The 27,395-nt window shown below is 51.7% G+C and overlaps 1 protein-coding gene across 2 annotated transcripts in view; it reads right to left on the minus strand.

Annotated features, from left to right (window-relative positions):
* Window positions 1-2,776: 2,776 nt before the first annotated feature.
* LOC117884285 (testis-expressed protein 2-like) overlaps window positions 2,777-27,395 on the minus strand; it is a 36,712-nt gene continuing 12,093 nt past the window's right edge. The window contains exons 2-13 of one of the 2 annotated variants that reach the window (XR_004647541.1): window positions 24,248-25,651; window positions 22,241-22,441; window positions 21,481-21,808; window positions 19,702-19,943; window positions 19,297-19,443; window positions 17,659-17,758; window positions 14,676-14,808; window positions 7,945-8,082; window positions 7,051-7,263; window positions 6,480-6,600; window positions 4,980-5,297; window positions 2,777-3,501 (exon numbers count right to left, since the gene is read on the minus strand). Coding sequence is in view for 1 of the 2 variants with exons in the window: in XM_034784561.1 (XP_034640452.1) it covers window positions 5,172-5,297; window positions 6,480-6,600; window positions 7,051-7,263; window positions 7,945-8,082; window positions 14,676-14,808; window positions 17,659-17,758; window positions 19,297-19,443; window positions 19,702-19,943; window positions 21,481-21,808; window positions 22,241-22,441; window positions 24,248-25,624 (3,126 nt within the window). In the remaining variant the exon portion in view is untranslated. Of the gene's footprint in view, window positions 3,502-3,749; window positions 5,298-6,479; window positions 6,601-7,050; window positions 7,264-7,944; window positions 8,083-14,675; window positions 14,809-17,658; window positions 17,759-19,296; window positions 19,444-19,701; window positions 19,944-21,480; window positions 21,809-22,240; window positions 22,442-24,247; window positions 25,652-27,395 lie in introns of those variants that run through there. The other variant, XM_034784561.1, reaches the window with a different exon arrangement.

A 27,395-nucleotide genomic window follows, 5' to 3' on the forward strand; every position in this document is an offset into this window, starting at 1 on the left:
ATCCCTGGATCTCAAGGGAGGGGGGGAAGTATCCATTGTACAAATGGGGAGATGGGGCCGTTAGCAGGGGCTCAGGATTGTGCCAATTGCAGAAGGAGGGGAAGGTCCCATTGGTACCGATTGGGAGGGCGAGAGAGATGCCCTTTCATGCAGGACTAGTCTAAAGCGATTTGTGTTCGCGTGCCTCAGGAGGGAGGGAGGGGGAGGGCTCTGGCTCCCTCGTGCACTGTCGCTAGCTGACATTTTACCCAGCTGATTACAAGGGAAGGCAGGCAGGCACTTTCCTGCTGCAGGGGCTCCAGAGGATGCAGCATTGTCCGTCTGCATCGCTGCCTGTCACAAGCCTTTGCTGGGGACGATGAGACGTGAACGTGGCTGGGACAGCGTCATCACCTGTCACAAATCGTTACAGAGCCCCACGCCGGGCTGGCACCCGGCTAGAACAGAACAAAATGAGCAGAGAACAGGAGAGGAGATTGGCTCATTATTCTCCGAAAAGGAACGGTGAGCAATCAAAAACCTCTCCCTTGTGGTTGAATGGCAGGGTCCACCCTAGCGAGGCCCCTCAGAGCCATGATCATAGATTTTATAGCTTCCAAGGCCAGAAGGGATCATTACGATCATCTAGTCTGACCTTCTGTAGGACACAGACCAGAGACTTCCCCCAAATAATTCCTAGAGCAGATCTAAAAAAACATCCGATCTTGATTTAAAAATGGTCAGTGATGGAGAATCCACCATGACCCTGCATAAATTGTTCCCATGATTAATTACTCTGACCATTACCAATTTACGCCTTGTTCCCAGTCTGAATGGTGCGAGGTTAGGCCACTGTTTGAACTCTGTGATACTAGCTCGGGAAGAGGGAAGATAGCCCTGGATCCGTTCAGAGGACTTCAACCCACTTCACAAAGTCGTCGGTAATACTTCATGTCCACTCCATAAAAGGTAAGGAAATAATATTATTCCCATTTTACACACAAGTAAACCAAGGTACATAGATTGGAGAGTTGGGAAATAGCCAAAGCTGGGAATAGTTTGTAAATTAAGGGCTGGGGGAAGCCAACAGGTGGGGAGGACCATGTGGTTCGGACAGACACATCCCTTGAGAGGGTGGATTTATTAAAGGGGATACTCTATATCCTAGTACGCTGGTAAAGTACAGGTAGAAATGGAAGAGAAACAGTCAAATAAAAAAGAATCCCATTCAATTACATCACATGAAGGCAGACAACTAAATATTGACACATTTTATAAGTGCTGGTATATCAATGCAAGAAGTCTAAATAATATAATCGGTGAATTTGAGTGCCTGGCATTAAATGAGGATATTGATATAATAGGCATAACAGAAACTTGGTGGAACAATGTTACTCAATGGGACACAGTAATACCAGGGTACAAAATATAGAGGAATGACTGAGCAGATCGCGCTGGTGGGGGAGTGACACTATATGAAAGAAAGCATAGAGTCAAACACAGTAAAAATCTTAAATAAATCAAACAATACCATAGCATCTCTATGGATAGAAAGTCCATGCTTGAACAGTAAGAGTATAGCAGTAGGAATATTCTACTGACCACATGATTAAGATGGTGATGGTGACTGTGAAATCCCTGGGAAGATTACAGAAGCTACAAAAACAGAAAACCCAATAATAATGGGGGATTTCAACTATGCCCATAGTGACTGGGAACATGTCACCTCACAACGGGATGCAGAGGTAAATTTTCTAGACGCCATTAATGACGGCTTCTTGGAGCAGCTAGCTCTGGACCCCACAAGGGGAGAGGCAATTCTTGATTTAGTCCTAAGTGGTATACAGGATCTGGTCTAAGAGGTGAATATAACTGAACCGATTGGTAATAATGACCCTATTGTAATTAAATTTACCTTCATGGGGGGGGGAAATACCCAAGAAACCCACCACAGTAGCATTTTACTTCAAAAAGGGCAACTACACAAAAATGAGGCTAGTTAAATGGAAATAAAAAAAACCCCACGAGTGAAATGCCTGCAAGCTGCATGGAAACTTTTGGAAAAACACCATAATAGAGGTTCAAACAATATGTCTACCCCCAAATAAAAAAAATAGTAAGAGGACCAAAAAAAAAAAGCCACCGTAGCTAAACAACAAAGTAAAAGAGGCAGTTAGAGACAAGAAGCCATGTTTTAAAAAGTGGATGTCAAATCCTACCAAGGAAAATAGCAAGGAACATAAACTCTGACAAGTGCAGTGTAAAAGTATAATTAGGCAGGCCAAAAAAGAATGTGACGAGCATTTAGCCAAAGACTCAAAAACTAACAGCAAATTTTATTTTTTTTTAAGTACATCAGAAGCAAGAAGGCTGCCAAACAATCAGTGGTGCCACAGGATGATCGAGGTGCTAATGGAGCACTCAAAGAAGTCAGTCCCTGACTGAGGTGTCAGTAGAGGAGGTTTTGGAACAAATTGATAAATTCGACAGTAATACATCACCAAGACCAGATGGGATTCACGGAAGAATTCTGAAGGAACTCATTTGTGAAATTGCAAAACTACTAACTGGTATGTAACCTATACTTCACAGGAGGGATAGCTCAGTAGTTTGAGCATTGGCCTGCTAAACCCAGGGTTGAGTGTTCAATCCTTGAGGGGGCCATTTAGGGAATCTGGGGCAAAGATCTGTCTGGGGATTGGTCCTGCTTTGAGCAGGGGGTTGGACTAGATGACCTTCTGAGGTCTCTTCCAACCCTGATATTCTATGAACACAGACTCAACCTATAGAACTTATTGCCAGGGAATGTTGTGAAAGTCAAAAGTATAACTGGGTTAAAAAATAAGTTCTTGGAGGACAGGTCTATCAATGGCTCTTCACCAAGATGGTAGGGGCACAACCCCAGGCTCAGGGTGTCCCTAAACCTCCGCCTACCAGAAGCTGGGACTGGCCAAGAGGGGATGGATAACTCAATATCTTACCCTGTTCTATTCACTCCCTCTGAAGCATCTGGCACCGGCCCCTGTTAGAAGATGAGCTACTGGGCTAGATGGACCATGGATAGGGAGTTCTATATCCTGGTCTTTAGTGAGTGGCTATAAAGAAAAGCCACACTGAAATGGCACTATAGACACGAAGGACAATAAATATAACAACAAACACATCCCAGCCTGAATCCCTGGTGGATGAATGCAAACTTTATTAGTTCAGTTCAGCTCTTCTCTCTTACACATCCACCTGGTCTGCAAAGCCCTTTGTTTTAACGCGGTGCCGTGACATTACTTGACAGAATCGGTTACTTTTATTGCATGGAGGATCTAATGGTCCCACTTTGTGCCTCGTGCTGTCATCCAGACGGGCGCCTTCCATCGCTGCCCGGCGCAGGGTTGGTCCTCTTGGTGTTTTCAGATGCTTGTGGTGTTGCTGGCGGCTGAGATGTGTCTCTCCTGAAATGCGCCACAGCGAGGAAGCATGGAGCAAACGAAAATGCCAGTTGGAGGCTACTTCTCTCTGCCTCGTTCACTGCAAGGCAGAGGGGGCCAGCTTCAGTGGGGCACAGGCCTCGTGCAGTGAGGCTTCAATACCAAGGGAGCCCAGGCTCCTCCTGCTAATGCCCCCATCAGGGGTAACTCCCAGGGCAGGATGGACTCAGGGTGCAATGTCGGTGAGCGTCAGTGAGGACAAAGGCAGGCCAAGGGAAGCTGTGCCAGCTGAAGAGTTAACCCCTTAATGCCCAGCAGTGCTCTCACATGGCTGCAAAGCTTGACACACACCACTCGATCTCCCTCCGACCTCCGCTCCACCGGCTTCCTGATCCCCAGTGAGGCTGGCTCACTCCAGTCCTCCATTTGAAGGCTCCCCTGGGCCTGGGATGGGAGAAGAGGGCTGTTGCTGTCTCCTCCCCTGCTTTTGACCTATTAGAGGTGCTGCCACGAGCCCTGACCTGCACGGGGCCTCGTGCCCAGGCATTCCCATGGCCTCCGCTTTCCCCAGGCGCAGGGTGCACTGCCTGGGCTGAGGGCATGAGCTCAGGATGGGCTGAACCTGGGCAGCTGACAATGCTGCCTCTCTTTTTGTCTACAAGCCGCTCTCGCTCTCTCTCTGAGGCTCATGGGACTTCCCCTCCGCTCCCTTCCCTGACATACTGAGCGCTCCCCCCCAGGCTCCCCGCCTCTTAGGTACTGGGGGATTCACCCCCACGTCCCTACCCTCTGCCCCAACTTCGCCTGACGGAACAGTCGGTGGATTTTGACATGTGACTGTTTCAGTCCCTCCCCACACTGCTGCTGCCTGGTTACCATCAAATGGCCGCTTTCCCCACTCTCCCCCTTCAACTAACCCCCTGTGACAGCCATTGCCTGGCCAGGAGCAGGGCTGTGCATCCCTGCCTGTACCTCCCACACGCTCCTCCCCAGACTGAGGGGCACATGGTCCTCCCCTCCCCTGGGCTGGGGGCTGTCAGAGCCAGGTAACATCACTGTTATGTGTCCAGACACAGATACAAAGCAGCCTGTCACAGACAGACAGACACACACACACACACACACTCTCTCTCTCTCTCTGCCTGCTGCGTGGAGGTGAGACTCAGAGTACAATAAAACACTTGTAGGGGCAATGGGGGTTATGGGTTTTTGTGTGTGTGTTTCAGTTCATTTCCTGCCTGCAGTTTTCCTGGCAGACCCGGCTGCCTGTTTAAAGGATGTCCGGTGCTGATGCAATAAGCGTGGACCGTTTCTGATCACAACGTCTGATTAACACTCCTCGGACCTCAGGCTTCCCCCGTCCCTGGGGTTTCTTGCACCCCCCTTTGTAAAGCAGACAGTGCTGAGCAAGTTCCTGCCCCGGCTGGCACAGAAGATGCCCACCTGGCCACAAGGGAGTTGTGTTAATCCAGAGGAACCTGGTGGTGATGGATGAGCTACCTGGAGTTTTGTATGCTTGGGTGACTCCAACTTGCTCCCCCCCCGGGGGTGTATGTTTCTGTCCTTACTGTGCTGTACCATATTTGAAGAGGAGGCTCCTTTGCTGGGCTGGGGGATGCTGACGATGAGGTGGAGAGATGAACCCGGCGATTTCAGATCAGTGTCTTGGCTCCTGTGTGGTGACTGGTGGCCAGGCCCCGGTTAGCTGGGCATCTCCGCAAATCCTCCAGAGTTCTGCCAAGTGTCTTGACCCAGCCAGTGGGTCACTTTTCAGAGCCACTTCTCACTATCCGCTGGAAGGTCCTTGAAGGACCCCTCCATGGGGGGCTGGGGGTCCAAGCCGGAGTGCATGATGGGAATGATGAGATCATCCATGTTTGGCATCACTAAAATTTTCTGAAAAAAGGAAATTGGACAAAACTAAAACCATGGCATGAAAAAAACCTTCAGAGGGACAAAGCTGGGAGCTCTGAAGGGCTGATTGGTACCTGTTGCTACCATCCCACTGGGGCTCAGAACCTGGGATGCAGCTTACGATAAGCAGAGATGTAATGGAGTGGCTAATGCCTACGTGCAGCTCTGCTGGCTGGACTCAGCCCTCCCAGGTTTATAAGGTTTTTTTCCCCCCTGCCTAGTGGCTAAAGACCAACAAGAGCCGTAACCCAATGGAGCATCTCCTTCAGCTCACCGGGCAGAAGCCTGTTTGGGATCAGAAGGTCCTGTTTCCAATGGCGAGTGAGTGCTGTTTAGCAGTTGACCATGTCCTCAGCAAATGTACATGACCATAGATGTGACAAGACAAGGAGACATGGCTTTTCCTTGATGTGGTTGGCCATGCTTAGAGTCAGGGTTGGGTGCTGCTCAGGAAACTGGCAACAAGTTCTCAAACCTCTGCCCTTCCTAGCTGGTTAAGAAGACACAAAAATCCCAGCAGATCACGCTGGTGCAGGGGGCTTTGGGAACTTGCAGCAGATCTTTCCACCTAGGACTTGCCAATGGTCTCTGACCAGAAGCCTCAGAATAAAAGGTAGATAGATAACCGCTCTAACAAGGAATGCAAAAGAGAGAATAACTCGAAGCATGTAGCTCCTTCAGACTCTTGGAGATGCCCCTAGGAGCTGAACTTGGCTGAATCTCTTTGGGATGAGAATCAGGCTGGTCGGCTCAGGAGCCAAGGCTGTCTCACCAGCGCCTTCTGGGTTTCAACCGGGTGGGAAATCCTACAAGAGCAGCGGCTCTTGGAGCACTTCATTGATTTGAATCAAACCCTAAAAAGTTTAACTCGTGTTTTCCAAAGAGGCCTGAGTCCGGTTTGGTTTCGGCTCTCTCCAGATTGGCCTGAACCAAAACTTGGGCCTGAACACCACTGAATTTGGAGATGCCCAAACTCTATCTCCTTCCTTTAAATGAATCAAAACCCTGGATCTAAACACTGCCCAAACTTGAGGTTTGCAACATCTGGCCCCAGACTTTGCAGGCCCATCTTTACATTGTTTAGGTCCCAGTTGTCCCCTCCTTGGTTCTGATCCATCCCCAGTGCACTCATCAATCCTCTCCCAGTGCTCTGGGAGCAGGTACCTGGAATTCATGCTGCAGCTTCCTCTCAATCCATTCCGTGACGTGGATGAAGGTGACTTCCCGCTCGCCCAGCTTTGGGTGGACTTTCAGCTCCAGCTGGGGAGGGATTCGGAAGCTGTACCTGGAGGGGGAAGGAAGGAAGCAGAGACCATCACAAACTCCCTTGTGCTCCTGCAGACGTGGCCTGGTGACCAGGGAGTGCAGTCTCCGTGGCCCATACAGCTGTTGGCCTCTCTGCTGACACTGCCAGGGAAAGGGCCAGTTTTGGACACTTGTCCATTAGAGGGGGGCTGAGACCCACTGAACAGCCATCAGACCATAAGAGATTTTGGTCACTAGCACTACCTGGTGCTGGTTTTGAACCCATGACCTAGATGGGAAAAGTGTGACGTGTCTGGCCCAATCCCCCGGGCAATCCAGTCCCCATTTTGGGAGACTATTTCTGCCCACGTTGAGTTCCCTAATCCTAAATCTCAGGCCGAAACGCCGACCATGTTCCACTAAGCTCTGGGAAGTAGAAGCCGGGCTCCGCGGCGAATCACCGCGTGGCGGGACACAAGGGCGCTCCTACCAGATTCGGTCTGTCGGGGGTGGAGGAATATTCACAGCCAAGGTCCCGGCCAGCTCCTGGACTTCCACAGTCAGCAGCAGCGGCGTGTTGGACACCTCCTCGATCTTCTTCTTGATGAATTCGTTTTCAGTGGCCTTCTGGAAGTACTTGGACTTGGCGATCTTATCCACGAAGCGCAGGATCTTGCGGCTGGTGCTGTTGCCGCCACCGTGGCTAAGGAGGGGGAAGAGGAGAGTCAGCGTCCGCCTGAAAAAGGGGCGGCTGTTCCAAGGCAGGGGGCTAAACTGGGGCCTCACCTCACTCGGTCCCCACCCCATTCGTCCTGGGGGCACCTCTCACTCCCTGTAGAACCCCCCCACCCCGCGGTCCATGACACTGCGACAGTCCTCCAGCAGGAACAGACCACCCTTCTCCGTGGCTCCCAGGACACGGAAATCCATCCAGCAGGAGGCGCTGCAGGTGTGAGACTCTCACACTCCTATGACTCTTCTCCTTCTAGATTTCCCTAATAGCTTCATCGGGGAGACGACAACGTGCCTTTGCAGGACGTCGGACTCAATGATCTAGCCAGCCAGCCAGCCGTCCTGTGCTCATCGTGTGGTGTCTAGCGGCTGTGATCCCCAATGGCTCCCCGCAGGCAGGGCTAGCTGAGGAACCCCTCTTCTGAGAGGGGGTTGTTTGACTGGGATGCGGGAGACCTGGGTCCTGACTCTGCCATGGCTTCGTTGGGGGATCTTGGGCAAGTCACTTACCTGCCCTGTGCCTCAGTTTCCCCATCTGTGAAATGGGAATGATGATTGTGACCTCTTTTTTAAAGTGCTTTGAGATCTACTGAGGGATAGTGCTATAGGCGGGCTAGGGATTATTATTACTATTTTATTATTAATTATTTACCCTTCAGCAGGAGAGGGGACGATCCTCTCTCCCAGGGCTCCAGAAGACTCTGCTGCAAGGACGTCTTCCTCGTCAGAGGAGCCGGCGCTGGAGGATTCTGCATCACTGTCTGCCAGCAGGATCCCCCGAGGCTTCGCCCTGCGAGCAAAGAGGGAGGGGTGAGTCCCTGGGGTGGGAGGGTCCTTGGGCTGCGGCACTCGCAGACTGCACGGGCCTGGCGTCTTCCCTCTAGCCCTGCAGCATGGGCCAGGTGCTTGGGAAGAGGAGCTGGTGGCAGGGACGCATGGCAGGGTCACCTCTGTTTCTCATACTAGGATGAACATGGATGCAGCAGGGTGGCCTGGCCCTTTAAGGCTACAGCCCCGGGACAGCCTGTTCTCATTTTAAACCTAGAACCCAGGCGTTCTGGGACTTACAGTTCCCAGGACCACTGGGAATGGTAGGTCATTATAGCCAGGCATGCTGGGAGGAGGAAGCAGGATATAAGCAGATGTCTGACTCTTCCCCCTCAGGACAGAGAAGAGAGCAGGAAGAAGCAAGGTTTGGGGGGGCGTGGGTGGGAGGGGGGAGTGGATTTCTCTATGGAAAGAAATATCCTGGAGGGCTTGCAGGCTTCTCTGCAAAGGGAAACAGACAGAGAGGTCTTCTCATTCCCTGTAGGCCTGCAGGGACCCTGGAGAAAGTGGGTGAGCAACTGGGGATTTGGGCACTGGCCCCCAAGGGAGATTGGGGTGTGTATCTGTTGGTTTTCCTATAGGTCACTGGGAGACAGAGCGGGGAGTGACTGGAGCAGGCTGGCCTGGTGACCCAGGGCAGACTGGGGGAGACCTCATTTGGACTTTCCTTACCCCAGCATGGGAGGAGTGTAATTTAGCTGTAGGATTATATTAAACTAAGAGCAAGAGGGAGATTGTAACAGAGGGGAAACTGAGGCAATGGCCCCACCTGACACTGGAGAGGTAAGAACCTGCTACAATGGGGCTCTTCCAAGTCAGTTTCTAAGGTGAGGGGTTTAGTGGGACTTGACAGTCCCTGGAGCTTGAGGCAGACAATGGGACTTCCCGAGCTGCTGCTGGGGGCGAGAGTTTGGAGGTGGATGCCCAGCCAGGTCCCATTACAGGGGCTCTGAAACGCTTACCCAGCGCTGTCTAAATGCAGGAGAGTCTGGGCAGCTGGTTGGCTTGGGGGCTCCAGAACCATCTCCCGTGCAGGCAGCCCCAGCTGGACTGATCTCCTGGGAGTTCTTCCTGCTGCTCGCTGGGTTTGCCAGTAGATGGTGACCCCAGTGAAGGCCAAACGGATCATCCTGGCATCATGCCTTGGTCTCTCTTGTTGCACGGCTTGTGCGGATAGCTGGGGCACGACCCTGTTGCCCCCAAGCTGGGAAGTTCCCTTCCCCTGCAGGCAGCATTGTTCTCTATTTAAATCCTTTAACTCGCCTTTAAGAAGAAATGACCTGGTGACACTGACCTACATGCAGTGTCAGGCTGGGGAGGACTTTTGCAGGGGGAATGCAGACTGCCAGCATTGTGGGGAGGGGCGTTAGCTTGAGAGTTGTTATCTAGTGACACCCCCCCCCCCCGGAGCTGTACTGGGGGAGGCAAAAGTTGATGCTGCTCCCTGCCGGAGCGTATTGTTAAAATGCGGCTAAGTAAGGAGGCTTGTGGCTACCTTTCCTGTGTCAGAGCCATCCCATCCCCTTGCCAGGGCGGAGCTGTTCCGCGAGGCGAGGGATTTGGAGCGGTAGGGAGGCAGGGGAATGCACGCCTCGCAATTGAAACCACGCAGAGTCATCTTGGTTCTGAGGTATCGGAAATCCAGCGTGAGGCTGGTGAAGCAAAGAGCTTTGGCTCCAGTTGCAGAGAGATTTAATGCGCCGCTGAGCGTGATGTTAAAGCTTTCATCGAGCTGCTTTCTCTCCACTCCTCCAGCCCCGGCCTCTCCTCTGTCACTCTCCTCCCTGTGGCTGGTGCAAGAGCCTTCTCCTCTGCAGCCCCTACCAACTGGAACTGCCTCACTGGATCCCTCTGTCTCATAACGCTCCATCCCCTTTCAAATCGCAGCTGAAAACACAGGAGGCCTAGGTGAGCCCCAGTGTAAGTGAGTGCACATCCAGGAATTTCACAGCTGTGTCAGGGCTGAATTTGGCCTGGTCTTTTCACCTTTGCTGTATCTCGCGAGAGACAGAACCTCTGAGTCTCTCTCCTTGTGCTATTTGGGATTTATCTCGGTAAAGCACGATGGGGATGTACATCTTGTGCAGATGACCCCTGGCAGAATATTCCCACGTCCTGCTGGGATGGGTGGTTTCCCATATCCCCACCCGCAAAAGCTGCAACAAAGCAGGCGTGACCGGCCTTTAAGTCAAATGCTACCCCTGGATCCTTAAAACGCAGCCCCCGGCCACCGCCTCCCTGTGCAAAGCCAACCAGCTGCCAGGCCTTAGTGCTGGTGAACTCAAACCACGAGCAATTTCTCTTCCTGCACTAAGGGAGACTGAAGCGAAGCAATTATTATGGCTCTGTGCATTTGCCCAGGCTGAAAACAGAATCAGAAGCAAGGTAGGTGCTGTCCCATCTGGGCTCCTGGCAAGCAGCCCCACATGTGACAAAGGTCCTAATGCTGCACCTGAAACTCCCATCATCTTCCATCAGAGGACTGGCCCAAGAGAGGATTCTTGTTACAACCTGCAATTCCAGCTCTGTGCTGACACCAGACAGATCTACCTCTCTGCTCCAGACCCGTCTCCTCCTGTCCAAGCATCTCGGCCTATCACTCTGACCTCTCCTCGTGGATGTCTAGCTGTCAGCTCAAGCTCAACGTGGCTAAAACGGCGCTTTTAATCTTTCCCCTCAAATCCCCCCCTCGTAGCTCCGTTCTCGATCACTGTGACAACACCACCATCCTGCCTCTGACTCGGATCTCTCTCTAGGCTCCTTGCATCCAGGCTGTGTCGAAGTCTTGCAGATTCTTTTTACATACGTGGTAAGATGTGGCCTTTCCTATCCATCCACGCAGCTAAAACTCTCGGCCAGCATCTCAGCATCTCTCATCTCAGTTACTGCAGCGTCCTTCTCTCTGGCCTTGAGAAATGCTAGCCTGTCTGGCTAATAGCCAATCAGAATGCTGCTGCAAAGATCAGTCTTCTAGCCTATTGCTTTGACCCTCATCCATCCACTGGTCCTGCATCAAGCAGAAGCTGCTTGTCTTCACTTTCAACCCCCACCCTACCTAGCATCTCTCACTTGCTACTGATATGTCAGCTCCCACCTCCGCAGCCTCCATCACCTACTCGTTACTTTTTCAAACAAGCACCTTCGTGCTTTCTCCCATCACGTCTGGGAGAAGCTCCCCATAAACACCCACAAAGCTACCTCATAGCCCTCCTTCAGATCTCTCCTCCAAACTTTCCTCTGCTGTTGAGGTCTACAAAAAACTTGACGATGGTTCGGCCTCTGAGACGACTGCCTATCATGCTGACCAGTCTCATCTCATGTATCCCTCTCTCTGTATCCATCAGTCCTCTCTTGTCCTGGATTGGGAGTTGGTTGGGGGCAGCCACTGTCTTTTTGTTCAGTCTGTACAGTGCCTAGCACAAGAGGGTCCTGTCCAGGTCTATGACTTCGGCTCTTGGGGTACATTTATTATTTATAAGATGAGCAAGAATTCATTGGTTCTAGGAAATGTAAAAGCAAGTGCAAGCACAGGGCCTGCTGCTGAAGGATGCGGGGTACCCTCACTGGTCATGGACTCCAGTGGTGTGGAGGGCTCACAGCATCTATAGGTGGGTCTCAGCACAGCAGCCAGACTTAGTAAGTCCAGGCCTCCCTTTAACTTGCTCAGGGAGCCCATATCCTGCATCATGGGGCCGAATGAGATGATGTTTGTCCAGATCAATGCACCTCTCGCTGCAGTCACCCGTCACCCAGTTCTCCCTAGTGGGTAGAGGTAGCGGGGAGTCAGGTGGATAATTCTCTAGGCAAGCCGTGCACACCGCAGCATCTCCATAGCAGAAGCAGGCGCTCGAAGGGTAGGCCGAGCCCCAGCTCACATTCTGGCCTGGAATGGCTCTGCTAAAAAGTCAGAGCAACCAATGATCTGTCAGCAAATGTACGTCCGAGCAAAGCGGAGTGCTCCAGGATCAGGGATGAGAATCCGGGCTCGTCAGACATAGCTGCTAATTGACAGTGAGTGGCGTGATCCCCGATCATTCTTGAGTCAGCTAGACATGTGCTAAGTAGCCACACAGACAGTGTCTCCAAAAGGCAGAAGAAAACCCATTCCCGTAACTTGTAAATAAGCCAATGGGGGATGTGGGGAAATGTGTCAACAACAGACTCTTCCAATAGTGCTAAGTACATCCCAGCAGATCACTCTCTGAGGAATAGGTGAAGGTTTGCAGCATGCTGGGAGAAGGACGGGCCAGGTGTATGTGATTAGTATGATTCATTTGCACTATCATTACAAGTGGTTGACAACCTTGTTCACAGCTGGTCAAGTACAGCAAAAGGCCAGGCTAGTGCAAGTTTCTTCCATTCCACCGTCTCGGAGACAAGATCATGTAAGTGCGCTACAGCAGATCCAGTTTCTGTGCTTAACCAGCCCTTGGCTTCTCAGCTAGCTTTGCTGTCTGCATTGTGAACACAAGTCCACCATGAGCTAGACCAAGATCCACCATCTTATTTCATATACTTCCAGATGATAAGACAAGCACTAGCAACCTGGAGTTGCATTTGAACCAAGAGGGAGAGGCCATTGAAGAGAAGACTTGAGAGGGGACATGATAACAGTTTTCAAGTACATAAAAGGTTGTTACAAGGAGGAGGGAGAAAAATTGTTCTTCTTAATCTCTCGGGATAGGACAAGAAGCAATGAGCTTAAATTGCAACAAGGGAGGTTTAGGTTGGACATTAGGAAAAACTTCCTAACTGTCAGGGTGGTTAAGCACTGGAACAAATTGTCCAGGGAGGTTGTGGAATCTCCGTCATTGGAGGTTTTTAAGAGCAGGTTGGACAAACACCTGTCAGGGATGGTCTAGATAATACTTAGTCCTGCCATGAGTGCAGGGGACTGGACTAGATGACCTCTCGAGGTCCCTTCCAGTCCTGATTCTATGACGTTTGTCTCCCCCGCCCCGGTGAAGCAGACTTCTTTTTGAAGAGCAGGCCACTGCATGGAGCAAAAGCCTCATTCCTTCAATGCTTGTCTTTCCCGTGCTCTTTACGTTATCTGGAGTAACTCAGAATTCACCCACTTCTGGGCCGTCCCCTCTCCTCGCCTAAAGCTGTTCATGTTACAAAAGGTTTAACTTTCCAGCCCATCTGTGCTTTCAACAGTTAAATGAAGAATGAGGCCAGGGGCTCTGTGCCCAGGAGCACGGTGGGAATAACACCAGGCCATGAGAACATTCACAGCTCCAGACAGAACGTTTTGTCCTGATTTAAAAAAACAAAACAAAAACCCAAAGCGGGACATGGGGATGGGGGAGGATTTTTGTTTTGATCACTGATAAAACGACTAGAGATTAGTACAAGGCCGGGATGAGGCTGTCAGCTAACTCAGAGCACAAGCTGGTCATGACAAACAAGCCACAGGCACGCGCTTCTTATCTTTTTATTTTATTAATGACTCTTTCCTAGAACTAACTTCCCAGCTGTCTCCATCCTGCTCAGACAAATGGAAAATATTCAGCACAGATGGCCTGATAAATCCCTCCAAATGGAGTTGATTTATTTTCATTTGACTTATTCCTTCTGCCCCAGCTGGATGATATGTGACTCCGGATGGCCCCCAGTATCAGACACCTTGTCCCATTGCTCTGGAATAATCCGATCTCATAAGGGTACATCTACACTACAGCGGGGAGTCGATTTAAGATACGCAAATTCAGCTACGTGAATAGCGTAGCTGAATTCGACGTATCGCAGCCTACTTACCCCGTTGTGAGGACGGCGGCAAAATCGACTTCTGCCGCTTTTTGTCGGCGGCGCTTACTACCACCTCCGCTGGTGGAGTTAGAGCGCCGATTCGGGGATCGATTGTCGCGTCCCGACGGGATGCGATAAATCGATCCCCGAGAGGTCGATTTCTACCCGCCGATTCAGGCGGGTAGTATAGACCAGACCTAAGACGCTGCTTCAGATCAAGACTGACTAGGTTCCTTCTGATTAGAAGGTGGCGTGATGAGAACATGGAGTTAAATCCATTTGGCCTGTGCCACCTGGCAGGGAGGCAAACTGTAGATGTGCAGATGTGCTGCCCGCAGAGCTCTGTGAGGTGCCCTTCAGACCCATGATTTTGCAGACCTCACTGAATTATAAAGCCCTTTCTGCTCAGTGTAGAGACAGAACAATGCAGCGTCCTGGGTGCCTTGAATTAATACCCAAAGGCTTCATACTCATGTCAAAATCCAGTGCTCTTACTGAGCACGGCTACAGAACTGACTACCTTCTCCTGGAGGAACAGTTGGACCAGGGTCTCTCCTGCCCTGCTGTCACTAGGAGGCTGGTGAAGCACTGGAATGGGTTCCCTAGGGAGCTGGTGGAATCTCCTTCCTTAGAGGTTTTTAAGGCCCGGCTTGACAAAGCCCTGGCTGGGATAATTTAGTTGGGGTTGGCCCTACTTTGAGCAGGGGGTTGGACTAGATGACCTCCTGAGGTCCCGTCCAACCCTGATACTCTATGATTTTATGTTGCAGGAGTGAAGGCCCAGTAACGCTTTAGTGACCTTACCCTTCCCCACCAGCAGCCGCGTGCCCACTCTCCTCCGCCAGTGCCTCTTTCCCCAGCTTGCACAAGTTCATCTTCGTCTCCAGTGTCATCTGTAGGGCGCCGTTGTAGATGACTTCCACGTCCACCCAAAGCCCTGCAGAGGGGACAGGATGCAGGTGACCCACGGTCCCAGGAATCTGTGGTGTCTGGGAGGATGCGCGGTGCCTGCTACAAAGCCTCATTGGACTTGGTACTGGGGAAAGGTGCTGGCCTGAGAGCCGGTATCGCCTGGGCAGTACCAGCTTCCCCACGCTGCCTCATCACGGTGCCTTATTCGAGACCGGGACAGACCACCTTTTGGGAAGAGAGGGAAGCTCAGCATCGATCTATCCAGCCATCCCTGCCTTAGCCCCGTCGTGCCGGCCTCTCTATTCGTGACCCTTGGCGCCTCTGCTGAGACTGCCAGCAGACGCCTCATACAGGGACGCCAGCCCTGTGGGAACTGGGCTCCGGTCACTGACCTCTCTCACGCAGGCCCCTGAAGAGCCACCAGAGGATAACAGCCTTTGGTCGCTACTCGCTGTGAACAGGTGAGAGAGAGTCTTGAACCCTGGAAACTGTGGAATTTACCCCATTCAATCAACCACCCTGGCCTTGGCTGGGTAGCAGCTGCTTTGCTGCTCCCGTCATACAGGAAGGCTGCTCCGGAGGCAGTGCCCTAGGCTGAGAGGCAGGAGGCGCTGGGTTAAATTCCTAGCTTAGCCACTGTCTCCTGGGGTGAGTCACTGAATCTCTCTGGGCCCCACCTGTGAAATGGGGATGAGAAACTGTGTGTGTGCACGTACGTACACACAACCTCTAGTACAGTGGGGCCCCAATCCTGGTCGAGGCCTTTATCCTGACATTAATAATGCAGGATCCCTTTTCCACACATTGGGAAATTCAGCAGGTTCTTGTGACGCCCGTAGCAAGGACTGCACTGCACTGCACTGGCTTCTGGCTGCACAGAGCGATTATTACTGTGCTGAGTCGGCTGCCGGGAGCAGGAAGAGGGCTCTGTTTGAAGGCTCAGCGTGGCCCCTTTATTTTCCCGTCCTCTGTCCCCTTTACACCCGCCTCCTGGGAGTGTGGGCGGCGGATTGCGCATTCCCAAGCAGGCCGTGAATGTTTTGAGCCCCTGCGTGCTCTCGCCCGCTTTATCTGAGGCTGCACAGCGGGAATGGAGACTGAGGTGCTGGTGGGAGATCTGGAGGGATGTAAGGGGATGTGCATGTGGGGGGGGTCAACACAAGCTTTATTCCTCCACTGCAAGGAGTCCCTGGCAAACAGTGTGTGGGGATGAAATAATAATCCAGCGTCTCTACTGAATGAATTCCGGAGGGGAGGGGGGGGAGGATGACCTTTTTAGAGGGGATAACTGGAGACTTGGGAGGGTTAACGTGCTGCCACAGCTGGGTTGTGGGATGCCTGGGATGGAGAAAGACTGGTGCTGCAGTCTAGGGGATCCAGCGGCATCTCCCCCAAATGCACCCCATTTTGGGGACAGGTTTGTGACCTTCCCCTAAGCCTTTGTTCCAAGCTGTGCATCACTGGGAGTGGCTAACCCCTCTGCTACCCTCAGGCTGGTTGCTACGTGACTCTCCAAATGGCCACCCATGTGGAACAAAGTGGGTGTGGGCGTGGAAGCGCTGGCTGTGGTGCTCGAAGGGTTAATCCGACTTAATTCCAGTGCCCTGACTCTCTGCCTGCCTTTCTCCACACCTGGCCCCTCCCCATGCTCCCTCCTCTACTCCAAGCCTACTCTTTCCCTGTCCCTGAGGCAGTCCTGGACTCTTCTGCCACTTGACACACTTCTTCCTTTCCCCTAGGAGACTGCCAACTTGCCATTTCCCCAGGGCTGCCCTGGGATGAGACTTAGCAGCATGGACAACTGCCCTTCCCCATCCTCCCATTGCAGTGGCCCCCTCAGGGAAGGGACCCATTGGTTCTAGGTGTTCTACTTGCCCTGTTTTCCATCAGGGCGAGGGGCTCTCACTGCCCCGGGGGGGGGGCGGGTTCCTAGTATATAGCACCCCCAGTTATAACCCTCCAGTTCATAGTGGCCCCCAGCTGTAACTGTCTCAGTTTGGTTCACTGACAGAACAAGGAGCAATGGTCTCAAGTTGCAGTGGGGGAGGTCTAGGTTGGATACTAGGAAACACTATTTCACGAGGCGGGTGGTGAAGCACTGGAATGGGTTCCCTAGGGAGGTGGTGGAATCTCCGTCCTTAGAGGTTTTTAAGGCCCGGCTTGACAAAGCCCTGGCTGGGATGATTTAGTTGGGGATTGGTCCTGCTCTGAGCAGGGGGTGGGACTAGATGACCTCCTGAGGTCCCTTCCAACCCGGATATTGTATGATTCTATAAAATGCCCATTTTGGGTTTCTTTTGTCAGTCAATTAATGATGGAGGAAGGTGCTGGATCGACAGCCCTGGAGATCAGAGGCCAGAGCACAGGGAAGCCATTATTGGGCAGCACCAATGCAAGCTTCTCCCTTACAACCCCACCAACGTGTCGCCACCCTGACCTGGAGGGATCCCTCCTAGGAGTAACAGCAGAGGGCAGTCTCTGTGGAATACTGGACTGTAGGATAATCTGGTTGTGGGTGCATTATCAATGCCATAGGGCTGGACCCAAAGCTCCCAGAAGTCAATGTAAAGCTCCCATTGATTGACTGCTCTTTGGACGAAGCAGGCAGTGCCATCACTGTGGTGGAACCAAGCTTGTGTCAAATAGTTGCCACCAAGTAACTTCTACAGACTTGTTGGTCTAAAATGGTCTTTGTCCGTGGCTGATGGGCACAAGGGCTGGTCACTTTTCACGGGGATGCTTTAATCTTCCCAAAACATGTTTTTTTAAAGAAGTCTTGAGCCCAGTCCCTACGTTAGTGCAAAGTGACAGGGGCTAAGGCCTGGTGCGAATGCATTGAACTGGGTGGGAGGGGGGCTGCCGTTGGGACCCTTACCTCGGTTATCGATGATCAGACTGGAGGCACTGAGAACGAGGGGGATGGATGTCCCCATGTCCAGCTCGTTGAGCGTGAGCTCGTTCATAAAGTACGGCAGCTAGGTTGGAGCGAGAACAAACGAGAGCGATTAAACCCAATCTCCTTCCAAACAGATGTAGAAGGGAAACTGCTTATCATTAATCAGAAATCAGAAACTAGGCTACAGGGCTGTTTAAAGAGGCCCTGGCCGAGCTGTCCAGCCAGGCTATGGGGCCATCTCAATGAAACTGTCAAAGTAGGATGAGCATTATTCCAGCTGTAGAAATGAGAGATGGGTAAGATCTACTGGGTCCATCCTCCAAATCTCAATGCAGGATTGTTCTCTATGACCGTTGGTTTCTGTAGGTGTTGTAGCTGCTATATTCTTCTGCGTCCCAAACGATTCTCCACACAAACTGTGCTCCAGTCTATTTTTTTTTTAAAGCCACCCTCTATCTCACAGGGATAGCCTTGCTGGATCCCCGGAGTTAAATTTTTAATTAAAATGTCATTAAAACCGGACAACTCATAACCCAGGGAAGAACAGACCTGGGGGAGGGCAGAGTAGAAAACCCTTTAGGAGAAGGGCTCCCCAGAATCCCTGAACTTGTACCGTGGCTAATGCATCCATGCTGGCTTAATGGATGGCGCATGAGCATCTCCAAGCACTGACAGAGTCCTAGTGCTCACTGAAGGTCCAGTATGAGGCCCCTCCCAAAACCAATCTACTTCAGACCCTTTCTAACTGGTTTCAGATGGGCACATTTCCCCATACGCTGCTCTCTGCTGACATGCTTTGTCCCTGCCCTGGAGGGAGGCCCTCTGGGAGAGGGGGGCAGAGGAGATTGCCATCTCTAAGGCTCCATTTATCCTTGGCCTCCCTGCTGAGAGAGCCAGCAAAGGACCCCATTGTGCTAAAGGGTTTTGTAGTGTGGACGCCTGTCCCAGTAAGAACTGATCTGAGACCAGCTTGTGCCCAAAGGCAACCAGAGCCAGCAGCAAAGGGCTCTCCGTCACTGCTGACCCAGGCTGGGTTTGAATAAACGCTTCCCAATTGCGCTGTTAATTCATAGATTATAAATCCAGAAGGGGCCATCAGGATCGTCTTGTCGGACCTCCTGCATAGTACAGGCCGTAGGACTGCCCTGAATTGATGTGAGCTAGCGCGTGGCTTTGAGAAAAGCATCTAATCTTGATTTTAAAAGATTCCAGAAATGAATTCCTAATTCCCTAATAAACCCTTTAACTTTAATGATGAACCCTGGTCGTAAGGTTTCCTACCAATGAAAGATTTGAGAAAGCTGGGTACATGAATCACCAGTTCACAGAGCATCAGTCAAGTCTTTGGTCCCTATGTCAGGCTTGACTGCATGTATAACTTGACTGCCAAATCCTGCTCCCATCAAAGTCAGTGGCAAAACTCCACTGACTTCAATAAAGGACTTGGTCCATATGGTCCTAAAGGCAACTTGATGGATGTATCACACTTGCATCACAATGCTCTGAAAAATACCAGAGCCCGGACTTTCTCTTCCAGTCCCATTCCCCAGCCAATGAGACAGGTGGAACACCATGAGGTTCTTCTGCAAGGGAAAGCAAAGATCCATACCGTCTCACCTTGATTTTGCTTAACTTCTTCTGGATCTTGTTTGACACTTGGTCCATCCAATATTTCTCCCTCAGGAAGTCCCAGAAGATTCGCCCAACCAGTGCATTCATCCAAGCCATGGACAATTCACTGCTGCCATTCATGTCCCTGAGGAACTTAAAAAAGAGTGAGAGAGAGAGAAATAAGAATACCTGAAAATGGGCTACGTATACGCTACAGAATGAAGGAGACCAACAAATGCCGAAGCGTAATGTAAGTATCAGATCAAATTAGTGTACAGTAGTATCCCTGACTCTCACATACTATATTTAGTATATGCCGAGGGGCATGGGCAAATCTTTTGTGAGAATTCACGTGTCTGTTTCTCTAAGCCTCTGGATTTCTTGCCAGACTACGCCGTTGGCTTCACTCACCTTTTGCGAGGTTGGGCTGCCCCTGGCGCTGTGACAGGGGCTCTGGAGGGGGCTGGTGCCCGTTTCTGGCTGGACAAACCGGGACATGTAGGTGCTGTAATCCAGAAGAATCTTCTGCCGGACGGTGCCAGCTAGATCCTTGGGTCTCAACAACGAAGGGATGTCTTCCGTGCTTCCCCGGCTGCTGCCGCTGTTGTTGATGCCCTTTCCTGAAGGGCTGGAGAGCTGGTTCGGACCGAATCCTGGGAAACAGAAACAAATGGAGCTAGTCCTCTGGCTGTGTTCCGTTGAGGTGAGTGGAGACAGAGGAGCGGTGCAAGCGAATGGCGTCCAGCAACGCCAGCCGGATGGAAGGACAGACCCATCAGCACTGAGGGTAGGTCTACACTTCAAGCTGGGGGGGAGGTTTTCCCAGCTGGAGGAGATGGACTCCCGCTCGCGGTGCTCGAGCTGGTGTGCTGTCAGCGGAGTGCCGCTTAGCGGGGCGAGCAGCGGGAGGGGCCAGCCACCTCGAGTACACGCCGAGCATCTCAGATGGTACATACTCAGGACAGCTAGCCCCCTGCCACCACCATGGCGACGCTCTCTGTATAGCACACCAGTTTGATCAGCGCTAGCGCACAGACGTCTCCTCAAGCTGGGAATCGATCCCCTCCCCGGCTCAAAGTGTAACGCCCTCGGAGATACAATTGTACATCTAGGAAAGGAAGGAGTCTTTCCCTGCCCCGGAGGAAGATGCAGAGTGTAATGATCAGATTTTTCTATTCAACTTCAAAGCATTTGCCACACTTCAGCCAGTTAATCCTCATAACCCCCCTATAAGGGCAATGGGTATCCTTAGTTCCGTCGCACAGACAGAGAAACCGAGGCACAGATTGGTGCAGCGACTCGCCCAAAGCCACAACGGGAGTTGGAGCCAGGTTTAGAATTCAGAAGTTCCTGGTTCCTTGTCTGTTGCTCAGGCCACAGACCATCTCTCTCTCTCCCAGGTACCGATGCAATACACTGCGGGCACTCTGCATCTCTCTGCAGGTGAGCGAGGCCTCGGCAGGCACATCCAGCATGCTTTCAGCACCCTCTGCTGCCGCTCAATCCGGGGTAGTTGTTTATAGAGCTGAGCGAGCTTTGCCGTCAGCGACAATGAATCCGGATGGCATCCCACCAAACCGAATCAGCTTCTGAAGCTAGTTATTATTATTTAGCTCAATGTAAAGACTCTTGCTCAGAGTTTTACTGGTTGCCATGAATATTGAGATTGGCACCTTCCAATAAACCTGCCATGTAGAATGTCAGCAAATCTGTTGCTAAAGAGTTGCTGAAAATGCTTTTAGGCTGGGGCATGGTTGAAGCGGATTGGTCCATCTACCACCAGACATCCCCCCTCTGTCTTTCTCCAGAGTTAGTGCTCACACAATTGGGCTCAACTCCTTTGACTTTAGTGGGATTATACTTGTTTCCCCCCATGGTGGATTTAGCCCACAGCAAGCCAATTAAAGCCCATGGCTATAGAAATGACCTCCTCCATTGGATTATCTGTATTTGCCTAAATGCAAAAGAGGCCACCATGATAAATAAATAAGATATACCTATCTCATAGAGCTGGAAGGGATCTTGAAAGGTCATTGAGTCCAGCCCCCTGCCTTCACTAGCAGGACCAAGTACTGATTTTGCCCCAGATCCCTAAGTGGCCCCCTCAAGGATTGAACTCACAACCCTGGGTTTAGCAGGCCAATGCTCAAACCACTGAGCTATCCCTCCCCCCCAGGCCAAATGTTTTACCAAATTTGCCTTCACTCCAGCTGGCACTCTGCACCTCATGACAGTCCCCTAGGGAGGCTGTCGTGAGATGTTGGAACCACTCTTCTTTGTCCCTTCCTGTCCTTCCAAAGAGGTAGAGAGTCCTTTCCCGGAGGTCCCCTGGAGGCTTCAGGGGGACGTCCTGGCCTGGTGTCCAAGACATTTTCAGGCTTTCATCTCTTGAGAGGTCCATGTCATGCTCATTTGAGCTTCTGAAATTCTGGTCCTCTTGGTCTGGGAACAGAATGCAGATGGGATATTTCTTGTTCCACATCCTCTTTCGGGCCAGGCCCGGTGGGAAGAGAAAGACCTGCAATATCAACAAATGCTGTCAGGCAGGGAGGCTAAGCCATGGGGACACTGAGCCGTTCCTTCAGCCTGGGGACTGCGTATGTTCTTTGTCTCCCCTGTCCCACTGGGCTACACCAATCACATGGCTCATCCAGCCACGGGGACTCTCTTTAATGGAGACACAGTGAAAGAAGAGCAATGGCCTTGCTATGAAGAGTCCCAAGGGCCAAAATGGTCCAGCTGGGCTGAGAAGGACTTACCAAATGTTCCCACTGAAGGCCAAAACCCATCCATGATGTGGTAGGATGAGTCCAGCATGAGGCCTGTACCACCCAGCCCCAATGGGACGAGTTCAGGTTCAAAGCTACGTCCACCTGTCTTGGCTCAGTTTAAACTAGATGCTTTCAGCTATTCTGTGGGGACTGTTTGATCTCCTCTGGCAGAGTCCTACCTGGGCGTTGCTCATGTCGTAGTGCCGATGGCTGACAAAGGCCACGTCGAGGGTTTCTTCTTCGAAGGTGGCTCGGCGCGGGACGTTGTTCTTAGGGTAGGAGAGCTTCATGGCGGAGCCTTCCAGCGTCACAAACACCGAGTGAGTGAGCGACGGGTGGTAGGTCTCCGGGTCGTAGAAATACATCTCGTTCATCCAGCTCTGGAAGGGAAAGTCTGCATGAGATTACGTCTTGCAGCCGTGGCCAGCTAATGGATTTACTGTGGGACCAGCCGTGGTATGTGCTCCTTGCTGCCTACAGTGTGATGGGAATTGGTTTTTGGGCCAGTTGCTTGCACTTGGAAAAGAATTGCTGTGACACGCTCATGAGAAATGTGCTATCGAGTAGGAGGGGATGAGCGTGCAGGTAAGGTGTGGTGTGACACGCGCGTGAGTTGGATGTGTGTGCATGTCGCACGTGGGGTGGCCTGGGGTGCACAAGTGCACACATGCATGCAGGGAGATGTGTGTGCTGAGTGGCAAAGGAGAAGGGGTGCGTGTGTTCACGTAGGTGTGTGAGTGTGCACATTATCTTTCACTGGTGTGAGGCCACAAGGACAAATAAAGTGCAACTTTACAACAGCAACACAGCAAATTAACCCCTGGACCCCAGCCCTGCTCCCCTGGAGACGAGAGGGACTTCGTCAGCATCAAGCAATACGGCTCGACACACGTCTGGAGAAAATGGGGATGATAAAGAATTCCCTTTCAACTATCGCGACACTTAACCAGCAATGTGAAATCACGGCCTGGAGCTCCCAAAGCCTGCGTCCGCTCGAACGTTTCTGTGACCTCCAGGGCGGTGTTTCAGCAGATTTCCAAAACACACAAGGCTCAGCCTCCTGGCTGCTTTGCCATTAGCCCGTTCCTCACCCTGGCCCTGAAATATCGCCCAGCCAGCGTACTGGGACGTTTGACTGGCGCACACATGATCCAGTCCCTGGGTCAACAGGGTTCGGGGAGTTACTGTGTCATTAATGCATCGACAGAATCCAAACCAGGAATCAAATCTCCTGCTCGGTGTCTGCCCTAGCTTGGCTGCAGCTCAGCTCCCCACCTTGTCAGCCCCGAAGGAAGCATTTCTCTTCCCCTGCCTGACTTCCAAGTAATTCATGCTGCTGCCTTTCTAACCCCCTTTGCTACCTACCCGGCACTGAGGAGCCCAGCCTGCTCCTCTTCATGCCCTGATAGGGTGACCAGATGTCCCGATTTTATAGGGACAGTCCCAATATTTGAGGCTTTTTCTTATCTAGAAGCCTATTACCTCCCTACCCCCTATCCCGATTTTTCACACTTGCTGTCTGGTCACCCTATGCCCAGATGCGTGCTTAGCCTTCCACATCAGAGGCCGGTCTCTGCCCAGCAGCAATGCTTTAGGGAGGAAGGATGGGTATGGGACTGGGACTCAGGAGTTCCTGGCTCTGCTAGAGCGTCCTGTGTGACCATGGGCTAGTCATAGACTCTCCCCATGCCTCAGCTTCCCATCACATAACCATGACAGGGATAATAGCACTGCCCTACCTCACAGGGGTATGTGGGGATAAATTCATTGTGTGGTGCTCAGGGATCGTGGTAATGGGGGCTCTAGAGGGACCTAAACAGACAGACACCGGCGGAGCTAAAGGAGGACACTAGCTGGGGATATGCAGTAGGCTGTTGGAGTTGCTGGGGGCATGGTCGTCACACACACTGAGCCGGTGGATTAGATACACTCTCCAGCAGCCACCTAGTCCCGAATGTCTGGGGCCCACAGGGGTTCCTGTGGCAGCCGGGGTGCTGCTATGTGGCGGGCGCTGTCTGCATGCACCCAAACGCCGTGGGAATGATCAGCACTTGGAGCACGGCTACCCGGCCCTGGCGTCACACAGGCCGTGCATGTTACAGAGCCGTGGTCTGGATAACTGCTTTCCCCCCTGGAGCAGAGCGACCCCTAAACGGGCATCACCCCCCACCGGACGTATCTCCTACCTTGAGGACGTCTGGTTCCCGTGGCTTCCTCGTTAGCAGCTCCGAGTGCAGCTTGTCCTGTGGGTACCGTCCCTGCCGGGGAGCCAGGGAAGGCTTTGGCACGAACAGCAGGATGACCAGGAAGCCTAGTACGAACCCGCAGGCCAGTCCCAAACAGAGGCCCGAGAGGTAAGGGGGCAGAGGCAGGATGAAGTAATTGTAAGCCAAGATGGCGACGCAGGCGAGGGTTTTGCATGGCACCGGGCTGCCAGGCTGGGCTGGGAGGAGCTCGTCCAGGGGCTGCCGCAGCTGCGCCTCCTCCGGGCCGTTCTCGCTCTGCTCCATTTCCACCACCTGGATTACGTCTCCACAGGAGCAGATCTCGTACCTGCAGTTCAAGGCGGGCCCCCACTTGTGCTCCAAGGGGAATCTGTCCTTCGCCTGGGTCCTCCGGATCGCTTTGCACATGTGCTCTCCCGGCCGGTCGCTCTCCGCTTTCCCGGGACTGGGCCTAGCAGCCTTGACGTCCGCACTAGTGCAGTCCCCGCTGTGGCTGGACAGGGAGTCATGGACGTAAGCACCAGAGTGGGGCAGTTTATACTTGGCCGAGACGCTGTTCTCGTCCCCGATGATTTTGCTGAGTCTGCTGAGAGGTTCCTGCATGGCCTCGGAGAACCTCCTCTTCGTGTCCTCGAACTTGGCCTCCTGCACCCTGAAGAAGCTGCCTTTGCTCTCCGAAGGGGAGATATTGGGGGAGGAGGGGGCTGTCCTGGAGTCCCCATCTCTGCTCTTGGGATGGGTGATCTGCCTCCACAGATGCACATTGAGCTTCGAGTCTGATTTGGACTGCGTCACCTCAGGCTCCAGGTGGGAGATCTCCGTCGAAATGGACTTGACCAAGTTCAGCAAGGGCTGGGGCTTGAGAGGGCAGCTCTCCTTGGCTTGTATCTCGGTCGACAGGGACTTCACTAAGTTAATGAGGGGCTTGGGGCCCGGGGAGCCCTGCAGATTTGGGGGGGCACTGGAGCTCGGTGGAGAGAAGCCAGGCAGGTGATAGAAGGGGATGTCAATCAGGAAGCCCAGCTCTGGAGGAGAAGCCGGAGGGAATGGCCTATGGAACGAAGATCCAGGTTGGCCTTCACACTGCCCAGTGTCCACATACAGAACAGAGTTCTCAGGCAAATTGGCAGCTCCTTCCTCTTCATCCTTATCCAAGGTGAAAATCAACTCACTCCCGTCCAGGTTCTCCCAGTCCTCTTTGCTCCTGGCGCTGGCGAACTGGCTGGTTATCTCTTGGGAACTGACCGTCGGGTCTCTTTGCTGAGGCGAGCCTGGGGGAGAAAAGGAGGCAGGAGAAGAGCCCGCTGGCTCCAGGGTCGCTTTGGCGTGACCAGCCATTGTTCACATCACTGCTAGTGTTTGGTTCTGTAAGGAAGGCACAAATGAATCAAAGTGGGTAGGGCCCAGTTGACCTCACTGTCTAGGAGAACTAGATGGAAGGGGGGAAAACCATATAGGTGACACCTCCCTAGCCCTCCCACATGAATAGGTACTACGTGCATGGTGTCAATATGGAATATATTATACCAAATATACATGTTGGGTAATCATGGCAAACTGTATTATGCTGATTCTTGTTCACTTGTGCTAAATATTCCACAAAACCTTGGAACAATAGAACAGCATTTGTCCTAGGCAGATAGGCAAACTGCCAAAGGCAAGACACAGAAGCGTTCTACCCTGGCACAGGTAGGAAGTGCCTTCATAGCCCACCGACTTTGGAAAGGTGTGTTTCAAAACAAGAGAGAAGAGGGGCTCAGCGGAGTACCAGTAAAGTACGGTACGCGGCCGATAGGTGATTTTTTTAGTCTTGGGGGATGTGCATGGTTTTATGGCTCCAATCTTGCGAAAATGTATATCCGTGAGTAACTTCACTCACATGAGCAGTCTCATTGAATTGAATAGAACCACACCTATGAGTTAATTTATTCACATGCGTAAGTCTTTGCGGGGTTTGTAGTTTGCTGTCACATGCACATAAATAAACAACAAGGCCCAACTCCTGACACACACAGATAACACTGACACACACGCATTACCATAGTCAACTTCCTTTAAAAAAATGCAACATGGGATTTCATCTGTAGCTTTCTTTTTAATCCGTTGTACGTTAGAAATGATGCCAGAAATCTAATAATTCTACTTGTGTTTTGGGGACAGTTTATCCTACAGCACTAGGAGTTATTGGTGGTGACTGATCTTCTTAGCTTCTTATGGTTAATGGAAGAATAAACCGCCTAGTACTAAACAGCATTATCTTACTCTTCTAATTGTGTTGCTTGCTTAATAGATATTTGAATTGAAGCCAGAGCTACCCCTGTGTTCCATTAGCTATACATTGACAAATGGTTTTAAAACTATATCTAGGCCCCAATTCAATTAAACAAAAGCTCGTGTTGTACGAGGGAAAAAATTCCATAATCTGAATTTTTACTAGATTTACAAAAAGTTTAGCCTCCCCCCAAAACTACTTTGTTTTACCAGAGAATTTTCCAAGTTGTCATAAAATATTGCCAGATCGCTCCATCCCAAAATATCAAACTACCACAACAACCCTCCCGAGCTCTGCCAAGCAATTGGTCCAAAAAATCAGGCGGGAAACATTATTAATCATTATTCGCATTTGTGGTTATGCATTATTTGGAGAGGAAGGCTGTTTGGACTGTGGGCTCTCTGGGCCAGGGACTGTCTCTCACTAGGAGTATGTACAGCCCCTAGCACAGTGGGGCCCTGACTCCGTGGGGGCTCCTAGGTGTCACCACAATACAAATAATAAATGACAGTATTCGCTATTCTGCTTGGGAGGGGGCAGGAGTGGGGTGAAAACGTTTACCATTCTGGCCAGAAAACTCCTGCTAATGACACACTGCAGGGCCACTTGGAACGTCATAGTGATAGCTGGGCTAGAACTCTGCTCCCCTTGGCTCCAAAAGCACAGATCACTTACGCTATAGGCGAATCTTCGTTAGCAGTATAGGGCCCATGACACACCGTTGAGCAATGCTTATTCCATCCAGTAGGGGGCAGAGGAGATATCAACCCCAGCCAGTTTGTTACTGTGCCAAGCAGTGTACTCAAAATGAGTCGTTAGAAATGAATTCCAAAGCAG

The sequence above is a fragment of the Trachemys scripta genome, chromosome 10 (assembly GCF_013100865.1).
Source record: "Trachemys scripta elegans isolate TJP31775 chromosome 10, CAS_Tse_1.0, whole genome shotgun sequence".
NCBI lineage: Eukaryota > Metazoa > Chordata > Testudines > Emydidae > Trachemys > Trachemys scripta.